Here is a 13,238-nt window from a genome sequence, read left to right on the forward strand (position 1 = left end):
AACCATTTCTGATTAATGATGAAATAAGTACATGCTGCATCCTGTTAGGGTAGGATCTTCCAAACTGGGGAGAGCAGAACTACCTTTCAATAGCCTTTGCGAACACCTGGTCAGAGCTTCCCCTGTTAGCATGAGAAGAATAAGGGGCAGTGAAAATACACAGATTTTAGCTCAAAAGAAGAGTCAAATAACATCTAGAAATATACAGCAGTTGACAGCTGCTTCTTCCAGAAAGGGAGAGAACTAGCATTTAACAAGCTGACACTCTCTGCCAGCTGTTGGGTTGGAAGCTTTACAGACATTATCTCATTATGACTTAATTAAAATATATAATGGAAGTATTGCTGCTATTTTACAGATGAGAAAACCAAATCTCAGTAGGGTTAGATAACTTGCCCAAAGTCACACAGATAGTGGTGGAGCTGTCTTACTCCCAGACCTGTTGGGCTCCAAAGTCTATTCTTTCTATTACATCTTGTTCTACATTGTTCTAGGATAGTAACAGTGAGGGGGAGGTTCCTGAATTGCATGGGAGGGTAAACAAAGTTATCCCAGGTCCCTTTCTAATCTCAGAGCTGATGATGCTATGAGGTCTCCAGGGCAAAATAAAAAGCTTCAGAGACCAAAGTTCAGTGCCTCCAGTCACCTCTGGAGAGTCCATGCTCCATTCATCCATCAGAGTGGGAAAGCCTGCGAGAGGCTGCTAGGCTGAGCAACCCTGCTGTCCTCAGCAAAAGCAGGGTTCTTTTAGGGAAAAAGCAATGGAGACCAGAAAATGACAGGCAACCAGCAGTATCTGCCACAGCAGGGCCCAAGAGGCTTGTCTTGCTCACCTCCAGGGCTCTCAGGCAAGGCAGCCTTCGGCTTGGCAGTGTCAAAGAAACCTTATCAGGCAATACACATTGTCAGGGGCTGGAGGGCCCTGGTGCTGACACCAGGGAACTTCCGGAGCAGACTGGACCTGGTTCTGGATGCCAGTATGTGGTCCAGAGGCCTTCCCATAGAAAGGAGGATGGCATGTAGGCTAGGAAATCACCAAGGAAGCCAAGCCCTGGTCCCTGTAGAGTCTGGGGCCTACTGTCTTTGGAGAGTGATCTGAAGTTGGAGAAGGGAGCAGAAATGGACATTTACAAGTTTCTGTTGTTTTTCAGGTATCTCCCTCAGGGTCTCTGGGCCCCCTCTCTGTCCCTCCTGTCCACAGTACCATGCCTGGAACAGGTGAGCTTTAAAATGAGATTTCTGAAGAACACCAGAATTCTTTTAAAAAATGGGATATTAGAACTGAAAGGTATCTACCTAAGTCAGGCTTCCCTAAATGCATTTCAAAGGATATTAAAATCTGTGTTGGGAAAAAAGGGTTCTGTGATCAAATAAGTCTGGAAAATGCTGAGGAAGCCCAGTTTAAACAAGTGAATTGTTTTGTTTTGTTTTGCTTTAACTGCAGCACTTCTAAGCACTTAGGTGCATAAAATTCCAAAATGAACTGTGTGGAAGGCCCAGGGAAGGCAAGGCTTCCCAAAGTAATACTCTAGTCCTCAAAAAGCACAAATTATTTCAATGCACTAGACAGGATGATCGCATGCCCAAGGGTGGCCAGGACAGTCCCAGTGTCTGCTTCATGTCCTGACATAATTATCAATAGCACTTCCTTCCACTTTTCTTTTTTTTTTTTGAGACAGAGTTTCACCCTTGTTGCCCAGGCTGCAGTGCAATGGCACGATCTCAGCTCACCACAACCTCTGCCTCCCAGGTTCAAGCAATTCTTCTGCCTCAGCCTCCCGAGTAACTGGGATTACAGGCGTGTGCCACCACGCTCGGCTGATTTTTTGTATTTTTAGTAGAGACAGGGTTTCTCCATGTTGGTCAGGCTGGTCTTGAACTCCTGACCTCAAGTGATCCGCCCGCCTCGGCCTCCCAAAGTGCTGGGATTACAGGCGTGAGCCACCGCACTCAGCCCCTTCCACTTTTCAAAGTGTCTTAGGGTCTTAGTTTGGATGGTAAAATATACGTCACCCTATCCATAGAACACAGTTTGGGAAACACAAACACAAGAGTTAATCCAAATACAAATCTGCCATTTCACAGAGGATGAAAATGAGTTTCAGGAAAGTAAAACAAATCAGCACAGGCCACAGAGCTGCTGAGTTGATGGCCGGGGACCAAGACAGGGCTCAGGTCCCCTCACTCCCAGTTCATTGTTCTTTTTGTTTTTGTTTTGTTTTGTTTTTTGAGACAGGGTCTTGCTCTGTTGCCCAGGCAATGTGGTGACACAATCATGGCTAACTGCAGCCTCGACCTCCCAGGCTCAAGTGATCCTCCCACCTCAGCCTCCTGAGTAGCTGAGACTACAGGTGCATATCACACCTGGCTAATTTTTGTATTTTTTGCAGAGACTGGGTTTCGCCATGTTGCCCAGGTTGGTCTTGAATTCCTGGGCTTAATCGGCCCTCCTGCCTCAGCCTCCCAAAAGTGTTGGGCTTACAGGCATGAGCCACCATGCCCAGCTCAGTTCATTACTCTAGTTTCTAGAAAACCAAGCACCTTTTCTTTGTGGAGACTGGAGAACTAGAGCAGCTGGCAATCTTTCATCGTGCCCTCAAGTTCTCTTTCTCCCCTATGCACTTGCCTTTCTTTCCTCCTCTCTTCCTTCTTGTTCTTTTTCTCCTACCGCCTCTTGGTCTGGGGCTGCATGTGCCCAGCCTAGGGTGTGTCCTAGAGTAGGATGATTTTGGCATCTGTCCTTGGATTTGGCAAGTCTTAGACTTGCAGAACCAGCCACACCACTCTCCAGGGCCTGGGCTGCAGAGAGCATTTGTGACGACAGCCCCTCTGGGTGTGGGCAGAAGTTGATGCTAATGAGGCAGGAGGTAGTCAGGTGGGTGTGGCTAGGGAGAGGGTGAGGTCCCTTTGGGGATACACCAGGAAATTTGTGTCTGAGGGGCTATGTCCCGATGTCCCGGGATCCAGCAGCATTATTTCCCCCTTGTTTTTGCCTCTCCTTATCCTCAGTAACGTCATCCTGTTCCCCTGGGAACAACAGCAGGCCTTCATCTCCTGGCTCAGGACTCCATGCCAGCAGCCCCACTGCATCTCAAAATAACTCCAAAGCAGCAGTGAACTCCACCTCCAGTTTTAACTCTTCAGGGTAAGGTGAAGGGGAGGGTGCAGAGACATCCCAGCAGGGCCAAGGGACATGTGAGAAGCTGAGCCTATGCCTTGGGAAAGAAAGCTTGTCATAGATAGGGTTGGAAAAGAGGAATGGGGTGGCACAGAGAGGACAGAGTGACAGCCAGACTGGACTTTATCCCTAGGGAGTGGAGATTTTAAAAAGAAGCTTCAGTCAGTGAGCCATCCTGGCAAGGAGCTGATGTCAACAAAGCCAAAATTTCCATCCTTACTTTGAGGGTGGAAATTTCCAAACACTCATGTCAGAAAGAGCCAGGTCCTTTGCTGGGCTTCATGGGAACCCAGTTCTCAGGAGGTTCTGATGTGAGCCCAGAGCTTAGGCACAAAGAAAACCCTGGGCTTCAAACATGGCTGACACAGGGAAAGAGGGAAGTGGTGCCAATTCCTGTCTCCCACTCCCAGCTGGGATGCAGTGGGGCAGGCAGCCTCCTGGGCTTCAGTTCATGAAGCAAAGAATCTACTCTAAAAAGTATTCTCAGAGCTGATGCCTTGTGAAGGAGAGATTCTGCCCTGATTCAGAACAAAACAGAGATGTGTAGGTTACAGACCTGAGTTCGTCAGAAAAGATGAACCCAGCTGTCCAAATCCAGGCGGTTCAGCAAGGCAGCCAGTTCTTATTGGCCAATTGTTGCATAGCCCGAAACGCTGGCGATCCTCACCTACCCCTACTGAGAGAGAGAAAGAGGACCATATAATATACATTACCAGCTTTAAAAAATTGTTTCGAGGTATAATTCATATACCATAAAATTCACCGTTTTAAAGTGTGCAGTTCAGTGGTTTTTAGTATATTCACAAGGTTGTGCAACCATCAGTGTTATCTAATTCCGGATGTTTTTATTACTCCTCCCCCCAAAAGCCCCTGTACCTGCTAGCAGTCACTCCCCATTCCCATCTTACGCCATCACATTATTAGCTTTAGGATTGACTTCTTTCTTCCTTCCAGATCTTGGTACCGATGGAATCATCCCACCTACCTCCACTGAGACCAAAAAGTTTCTCCTACTCCACCTGGCCCTGTATTCCCCCTGGAAGGAAGGGAATCATGCCTTCTATATACAGACAGATTGCCTTCAGAAGAGTGGAAGAAAATCTCCACTATCAATGAACCCAGACTCTTGTCTTCTTCAAGAGCAAGGGCCTCTGGAGATCCAAACTGTGATTGAACCAAGTGCAGACTCCTAATGCTCTTGAAATACACAGCCCCTCCTAGGAGCTTACCATTTTCACCTTCCTTGCCTATGCCCTTGCCTTCTAGTTCCAAATATTTTAGCCAGCTTCACTGTGGCAATAGTCTTTCAGAGAAAAGACTTCTTGCTGTTATTCTCCAACTCATCCATGGGCTTCTGGGGACAGCCATTTGGCTGGGGTGCCAAACACCAGAAGGGGAGATAATAGTTTTGACTCTGAACTTGGCCACAACCCCTGAACTGATCCCAAAATCTGTGAAAAGATTTGAATCTGATATCTCCACCAAAGCCTTGATGTTTTCTCTGTACAGCTAAGTTTTCTGATGGACTCTTCATCTCACCCCATTTTTTAACCTCGCCCCCTTTTCTACAATCAAATCCATTCATTATTGCGCCCTCCAGGTCCCCTCCTTTTTGCAGAAGGTGTAAAAGAGCTGCCCTAGGTGGGTGCCCTGGGCATGTTGCAACGCCCGCTGGTGCCCTTCTGTCTGTCCACATCTGCCTAGGGCTCAGGAGTGCCTGTTCTTTCCCTTCCTCCCTGTGTTTCTCTTTATCCTGTCCTCTCTCCTTTCTCCTGGCAGCAGAAAAGGAAGAACACAAGAGCAAACACACAACAATGATGGTGGCAAAGTACCTGTATATATAGCCCTTTCCCATTTTTTGCATTATGTTCTTAACTCCTTAATGTGGAATCTTCCAGCAAAATGTTTAACTCAGGTGTGATTTTTGAAAATGTCTCTGTAATATTTTATCTTCTTTAAAAAAAAAGCGGGGGTGGGGGGGGAAATACCAAAGTGTGAAATACTGTGCTACCTTCCAGAGTTCCCACATGGGCTGGGATTTTTTTTTCTTTTTCTTTCTTTCTTTTTTTTTTTTTTGAGACAGTCTTGCTCCAGCCCAGGCTGGAGTGCAGTGGTGTGATCTTGGCTCACTGCATGCTCTGCCACCTGGGTTCAAGCGATTCTCCTGCCTCAGCCTCTCAAGTAGCGGGATTACAGGCGCCCACCACCCAAAATTAGCCCAGCTAATTTTTGTATTTTTAGTAGAGATGGGGTTTCACCATGTTGGTCAGGCTGGTCTTGAACTCCTGACCTCCTGATCCACCCACCTCAGCGTCCCGAAGTGCTGGGATTACAGGTGTGAGCCACCGCGCCTGGCCTGGGCTGGGAATCTTTGTTGACTTCTTTGGGAACATTATCTCTAGAGTCTGCTTTTTTGTGGGCCAGTTTGTAGAGATGTAACATGAAGCCATTCCAGAAATGGTAACTTAAAAAAAAAAAGACTACATGTCTAGGAAACTGTTGAGATTCAAAGGAATCTCACTGTTCCTAAATAAATGTGTATAGTGATTACGAAAAGCATTCCACTGTTGATAAGAAGAGGTTTAGATTCTTGTTCTGTGCCTTTTTGTTGTTGTGGGGGGCATGTGAGTGCATATAATGAAATGGGATGGCAGAAAATGTTTCAAATTGGGACATTAAGTGTATTACTCCCCAAACTGATGCTAAAGATGACATATGTTATTACAGGGCCCTGAAGAATTCAGAGTTGTTACTCTCTGTAACATAACTACCTTGAGGGCAGAGTAGGCCAGAGATATTGTAAGTGGGAGGATGGTGAATGTTTAAGGTGAAGTCATTTGAAACTTAAGAGGTGGGGACTGAGGCTAATGTCTCATGTCTCAGATACCCTGAACGGCAGTTATTCATTACTCACAACATAAAGCAATAAATAGTTAAGGCAGAGGATAATTTAATAATCACATATTAGCTGGGCTTGGTGGTGTATGCCTGTAGTCCCAGCTACTGAAGAGCCTGAGATGGGAGGATCTATTAAGCCCAGGAAGTCAAGGCTGCAGTGAGCAATGATCATGCCGCTGCACTCCAGCCTGAACAACAGAGTGAGACCCTGTCTCAAATATACATATTTGTCTCATATATATATATATATATATATATATATATATATATATATAGCTTCAGAATGCATTGTGACTTTTGGTGAGGAGGTTGAAAGGCAGCAAACCTATTCTTGTGGTTTTTCTTAGATTAATACAAATTTAAATAGTTACCGTTGGAGCCTGCAGTGAGCCGAGATTGTGCCACTGCACTCCTGCCCAGGCGACAGAGCGAGACTCCGTCTCAAAAAATAAAATAAATAATAAATAGCTATCATTACTGAGATAAACACTGACCTGTAGGAAAGAGAGGCCCTTCAAAAAGGTAATGGCTGATGGGGAAAAACTAAAATTGGGATTAAACACTTCTTGCAAATAATAATATCCACACAGGAAACCTAAATATTAATAATGAAGAGTTAACCGCTCCCTGATGTTTGAATGGGGCTTTAAAAATTCCTATTTCACGTCATGAAGTGGGAGAAGGCCTAATGGTAATGTTTACTTTCTCAAGAAAATATCTAGTTAAAAGGGGCCAGGTATGTAGCAAAGAGACAGCAAGAGGAGCCTTCGGCAGTACTTTTAAGTAACTAAGGGGACTGCTCCACCACCCATGAGCCCATCTGTGCATATCTCTGCACACATACACATGCATGCATGCATTCCTCCCTGTATGCTCATGGATGCTAGAGCTGACCCTTTTCTACAGAAGTCCTGGCTACCTTGACATCCTACTCAAGTGAGTGCTGAAAGCTGATCCTCTGCATTGTCCAAAACTTCGATTTTCATCCATTTGCCCATGATTTTTTATGAAAGAAATAACCAGAATTGTAGCCTGTTCAGACTCCAGTAGCTTTCCTTGCCAACTAACTTGGACATTGCTGAACAGAATCAAGCCTGAAAGTGAGCAAGGTCACCTTTCATGTCTGCATGATTCTGTAAAATCTGTAATTCCAGGGAAGTTTAACTGAAGCTTGATTCGCCGCCTCAGCATCTAACTAGGGACAAGAGAATCTAAGGGCAACCACCAGTCATTGCCAAGGGAGGAAAAAAAAAAAGATTGTTGCTGCTACATTTCAAATTGTATATATATATATTTTTTTTTGACATGGTGTCTCGCTCTGTCACCCAGGCTGGAGTGCAGTGGCACGATCTCGGCTCACTGCAATCTCCGCCACCCAGATTCACGCCATTCTCCTGCCTCAGCCTCCTGAGTAGCTGGGACTACAGGCGCCCGCCACCACGCCCAGCTAATTTTTTCTATTTTTCAGTAGAGACGGGATTTCACCATGTTAGCCAGGATGGTCTCGATCTCCCGACCGCGTGATCCGCCCGCCTTGGCCTCCGAAAGTGCTGGGATTACAGGCGTGAGCCACCGCGCCCAGCCGAACTGTATTTCATACTCTGATGTTTAGTTGACTCAAAATGGGTGGGCCCAGCTCTGCGCTCCTAAGACAAAGTAAGGACTTTTGGTCTGACTCAGAGACTGAGCTTATTAACCCTAGGACTCAAAGCAGGAACCCTGCCCGGAGCTCCCAGTTTGCCAGGGCTCCTCGTGTGCTCTGTGTGGCCCCACCATAGCTCACCTGCTGACTCTTCTGCCTCTTCCTTCTGTGGGGGAAACTCCTTGCAGTTGAGGCTTTTTTTTTTTTTTTTCTGTATCCCTGTGGATACAGAAAAACTCCCTGTTGTGTGACTAGCACATAACAGGCAGTTATGTTTTTTAAATACAAAATTCCCTTTTTTTCCCTCTAAATTTTTAATGCCCTTCACTGAGATAGGAGTTGTGAATACAGGAGAATACAGTGCAAACCTGCAGGAATTTTTAGGTAAGTGGAGGCAGCATATCACAGTGGTTAAGGGCATTGTCGTGCCAGACCCTATTGACTTCAGGAGGGATAGCACCAGGTTCAAGAGGCCAGAGACCAAGAGCCAACAAATGCGACATAGGATTTGTTGAGGGGAACTTACATAAGAGGGATCCAGTGGCAACAGGCTGGACAGGAGAACCACCACTGCCTGCAGAAAGCACGCAGTTTACATGGCACTCTCATCTAACACCCTCCCACTAACAACCTCCACCTGGCAACCTTCATTTACCCCAAAACAAAGGGCCTCAGCCCCCTGTATGGCCCATGTTCCGAGGGCTGGGCCAGGGGCTCAGATGTTCCTCATACATAAGGAATAATCTCTGGGTTGGCCACGCTTGGAACACTAGACACACATTCAGGTGTGTCTGCCACACAGGGTCATTCTCAGGGTATACTTAAGTTACCGCTGTCAGGTGCATCTGCCATACAGGCATGATCTCCAGAGTCATATTGCCTGGGTTTGTACCCTACTCTGCCTCCTACTAACCGTGTCATCTTGGGAAAGCCTTGACTGCTCCATGACTCAGTTTCTCACCTGTAAAATGGAGATAACAATAGGTCCCATCCCATAGAATTGTTTGTGAGGATTGAGTGTGTGTATATATATGTGTGTGTGTGTATGCATATATATATGTGTGTGTGTGTACATATATATGTATATGTGTATATATATGTATGTGTGTGTATACATATATATGTATATGTGTATATATGTGTGTGTGTGTGTGTGTGTGTATATATATATATATGTAGTGCTTGGAACAATGCCTGGTACATTAATAAGGGCAATATAGGTGTTATTTGTTATTATTGTGATTATTATTCTCATTGCTATTAAATTGGTGGAGAGCTTCCTATCCCCTGCTCTCCTTAACAGCCCAGAATTTCTGGGGGATGCTACCGGTGACAAGGATCTGATTTGGTGGAACAGGGATTGTGGCCAAAGATACATACATCAACAAAATTTAATCCCAGGTCATGAAGCTTGAACCTAGAATCCCAGTCACCCTAGGATAAAGGCCCAATATTTTAGGAAGAACTGGCTCCTTCCCTTTTACCTTACCCCCTCAGCCTTTAGGCTCCTGAAGGCTTTAGTACCCTACTTTTGTGGGAAACGATGGCAGCAAGAAGAAAGTCCCGATTCAGATACTAGAAAAAAAATACTGCAACAAAACAAATGGGGGAAGAGGGTGAGCTCTGCATAGTCTCCATTCAGTGAAGTGGAGCCTTCCATGTTTTACTTCTCCAGACTATCATTACCTGTTATCCGGTCCATCCTAACACATGTGTAACAGGCCTTCTCCAATTCATCTTACACTGATTTTAATTGAGTATTGCTAGAGCTGGGGTTCTCAACTTTGGTTGCACATTGGAATCACCCAGGGAGCTTTTAAATTGATTGATATCTACACAGAGATTCTGATTTACTTTTTTTGGAGTGTGCCCTGGGTATTAGGATTTTAAATAGCTCCCAAGTGATACTACCATGCTATCAAGATTAAGAACTACGACCCAAATGTGTATACGAATCACTGGGGAACTTGTTAAAATGCACATTCTAGTTTGGTAGGTCCAGGGGTAGGTTCTGAGATTCTGAGTCTCTAATGAACTCCAAGGTGATGCAGATTTTGCTGGTCCATAGACCACACTTTGAGTAGCAAGGGCTTGGAGAGCATGATAATATGATTCCCTTGTTCAATAACATCACGAGCTTCCACATAATAAGCTCTCTCAGCCTGGCATCTTAGGCTGGCATCAGAGGCATTTAAGGACTCTAACAGCAATGGTTATCAAATGTGATCATCTGAATGACTCCTGGGCAAGTTTAAAAAAATACAGATCCCTGGACCCCATACCAGACCTAATAAATCATAATATTCAAGGTACAGCCTGCACAGGGTATTTGAAAACACTTCCCAAGTGGCATAGATGATCAACACACTTTAGGAACTGTGATATGCTTCCAAGATAGTTTCCCAGGCTCATTTCACATTAATTCAACATACAAACATTTATTGTACCTGCCTCATGCTAGGTACTAGGGAAACAAAGATGAAACCAGTGCCATCCTTACCTTTGAAGAGTTGGTAAGATAAATGACCAAAACTAGAATATTTACTATTCCCCAGGCACGGCCTAAACACTCACACCTCTGCTAACGGTCTTCTCCTTTGAGAATGTCTAGGTTCCTCAGCACCCGGGATTGCCTGTCCTGATCAATCAAGACAGACACCGTCTTTACCCCATTCGAGCCTCCATTCTTATCGCTCAAACTTACTCTGCTTGGTATGAAAATAGAACCAGAAAAGAAAAGGATTTACCCAAAGTGAAATAAAACAGTTGGTATTTATGTAGTGACTTCCATGTGCCAGTCATTGTTCAAAGCACTTTACACATGTAATATTTTAAAATTCTCAAAATAACCATATGAGATAGGTGTTATTACTATCCCCATTCTCAGGATCGAGGAAAGGGAGGCAACAGAAAAGTAACTTGCCCAAAGACGTACCAAGCAAGGTTCACTCTCAAGCCTTATGCTTTACTGTCAAGTTGGTGACAGGGCTGACATTGGAATACTGTAACTTCTAATTCTCCGGCCTGAGCACTTTCCTGCTCATCAATTCCTGTTTCACGACTTAAATTCAAGCACGAGGGCAAGAACGATGTCTTACACCCCCCACAATGCCTAGTAAGGGTGCAAGCACTTAGTAGGTACTCGATAAATTGATTGGATGAGCTGTCCCATTGAGGGGAGGGGAGAAGTGGATAATGATTTAAACAAACAACAACAGCTAAACAAGAGCAGCGGCCTCCAGGTCTCACGTCACCGCTAGATCCCTCTTGACCCCCCCGCCAGAGAAGGAGGACCCTCCCGCGCCCTTTCGGAGCGTCGGTGGCCCGGCTCCTCCGGCTCTGCGCTCCATCCTCCCAGCCAGCAGGTGCCCCCAGACCCCCGGCTCCTCCTCCGCCGCCGTCACAGCCTCGTCCTCCGCCTCTGGCTCCTCCGCTTCCTGTTGCCGCGATCCGGGCCGGGAGCTGCGGGCGCCCGGGCGCCCGAGGCTTCCCGGTACGCTCCGCCAGGTAACCGCTCGGCGCGAACTGCCCGGCCGGGGTGGGCACCGGGCCCGCGCGGCCCATTGGTGGGGAAGGAGGCGGCAGAGGGCCCGGGCTCGCCTCCGAAGGGGAGCGGGCCTCCTCCTGCCTCGGACGCCCGAGGCCTTCCTGCGCCAGGCTGCGGCGCCAGCGGGATGCGGGGATAACGGTGCCTGGCTCCGGCTCTTGGTCCGGGCGTGGCCGAGCGTCGCAGGCACCGCCGCGCGGAGATGCGATCGCCGTCCCTGCGAGGCCCCGGGGCCCGCGCTCGCCGCCAGCCACGCCTGCTCCAAGGCTCCTCCTCGCCAGTCTGGCCCTGGAACGGGAGAAACCAGGAGAGGAGCCTTGGACCTCTGAGCGGCGATGGCCTTCCAAATGCCCTTCCGTTCTTTGGCAAAAACCAAGAGCAAAAAGCCGAAACCCACACAGGGAGTTCCCAAGGTCACAGAGTTGTGTCTGCCATTTACGAATGTCTGTTCTTTTATTTAAGTGTTTGTAAATGGGCTACTGTTTTCTCTGTTCTGCCAAGGAATTAGGATTCAGAGAAGAAGACTCTAAAAATACTAATAGGCATATCCAAATGAGCTGATCCGCATTACTGGCCAGTGACCCTGGCCTTTAGAAGGAGATAAGGGAGGGCAGTTCTCTTCACGTGGGATACTTTGTATTTCTGGCCCTTACTCTGAGAATTGGCCTTGATGTTTTAGAAAGTTTATCTCAGAACTCCATGTCAGAGCTGGACCGGACTGTAGAGTTCTTCAGTCCTAGTCTCTTTCTTTCCTTTCCCTTCCTCTTCCTTCTTTTCTTTTCTTTAATTTCTTTTTTTTTTTTTTAACTGTGGTTCTAGAGGTTAAAGTGATTTGCCCACACTCTTATGGCTAGTCTCTCTAGGGACAGAGACAGAATTGGAACCCAGGTCTATTATGGACACCTACTGTTTTCTTGAATGGAAATCTGATTTCAGATGAAAGCTGTACAGAACTTGACCTTCATGAAGCCCTCTCTGGATAGCATTCTTGGGAAGTGGCTTGTGTATTGACGTCCACAGATAACTATTTCACTGGTCAGAATAAGGTTAAGCAATAAGCATAGCCATGCAGAAAATGTCTGCTGAGATGAAGTAGATATCTGATATGTTTTTGACTTTTTATTTGTACGTTTCAATGGAGGAGCTAATGAATACTAATAACAACATCTTGCTCATTTTTAGATTTTAGTCCTGTGTGACTAAATTGACTCAGTTATAGTTGTTCTTGTCCTAACGTATTTGTCACCAGTAAAAGTTCCAAGGTACAGCTTTCTGGCTTCATTTCATTTTTAACTGAATAATTGCCTTAAGGATATTTTTAGATCTCAACAAAAACTCCCCACCTCTTGAACCTTAGAATCCTTCTGCTTCACTCTTGGCAAATCTTTGGGTCGGATTTCAGAACTGAATAAAGCCAGGATTTCCCCCCAACCTCCAAGATGTCTGGACTCTTTGTTTCGTTCTGTATTTAAGTTTATCCCAAGTTTTGTTTTTGACTGATGAACCTGTGACCCAAATCCAAACCTCAGCTGAATTTAGTATCAGCTTAAAACCACATTAAACAGCCATGTGTCATGTGACCTCTAGCAGAAACCAACGTGGCAGTGTTCTGTTTTTTCATGAGTGCGTTTCATTGGGGTTTTTGAACTGTGAAGACATTATTTAATACATGTGCTTTATTTTCTGTGTATTATTGCCCAAGGTCAGTCATCGCTAGAGGGTTATTATTGACATTTACTCATCATAAAATGTGATGTCAGCCTACCAGCTCGGAGTGCAGTTCCTGGTTTCCAGTTTACAACATTGACCAGTTGCTAACATGTTATCTCTGAGGAACTTGGAATGATAAATACAGCCATACTTAAATAGAAGATTCTTGGCCGTGTAGATAAGGAAAATAAGATAAGGCAATATTTTTGAACTATTCTATAATAGAAATGAGGACATATACACAAAATGACCCAATGCTGTTT

At 45.8% G+C, this 13,238-nt stretch overlaps 2 protein-coding genes across 7 annotated transcripts in view; both read left to right on the plus strand.

The window, feature by feature from the left end:
- POU2F3 (POU class 2 homeobox 3) overlaps positions 1 to 5,730 on the plus strand; it is an 81,540-nt gene extending 75,810 nt beyond the window's left edge. Inside the window, exons 11-13 of the mRNA XM_054661799.2 lie at positions 1,152 to 1,218; positions 3,010 to 3,145; positions 4,133 to 5,730. Coding sequence (XP_054517774.2) covers positions 1,152 to 1,218; positions 3,010 to 3,145; positions 4,133 to 4,172 — 243 coding nt within the window. The 3' untranslated portion in view covers positions 4,173 to 5,730. The remainder of the gene's footprint in view (positions 1 to 1,151; positions 1,219 to 3,009; positions 3,146 to 4,132) is intronic.
- Positions 5,731 to 10,980: 5,250 nt separating this feature from the next.
- Positions 10,981 to 13,238, plus strand: part of TLCD5 (TLC domain containing 5) — a 9,330-nt gene continuing 7,072 nt past the window's right edge. Inside the window, exons 1-2 of one of the 6 annotated variants that reach the window (XM_003313371.6) lie at positions 11,118 to 11,225; positions 12,968 to 13,238. The exon at positions 12,968 to 13,238 is cut by the window's right edge and continues 248 nt beyond it. In XM_003313371.6, the coding sequence (XP_003313419.1) occupies positions 13,222 to 13,238 (17 nt within the window). In that variant the 5' untranslated portion in view covers positions 11,118 to 11,225; positions 12,968 to 13,221. Of the gene's footprint in view, positions 11,226 to 12,967 lie in introns of all 6 variants that reach the window. The other 5 variants (XM_063784578.1, XM_063784579.1, XM_003313370.6 and 2 more) reach the window with 5 other exon arrangements.

The sequence above is a fragment of the Pan troglodytes genome, chromosome 9 (assembly GCF_028858775.2).
Source record: "Pan troglodytes isolate AG18354 chromosome 9, NHGRI_mPanTro3-v2.0_pri, whole genome shotgun sequence".
NCBI classification, from domain to species: Eukaryota; Metazoa; Chordata; class Mammalia; order Primates; family Hominidae; genus Pan; species Pan troglodytes.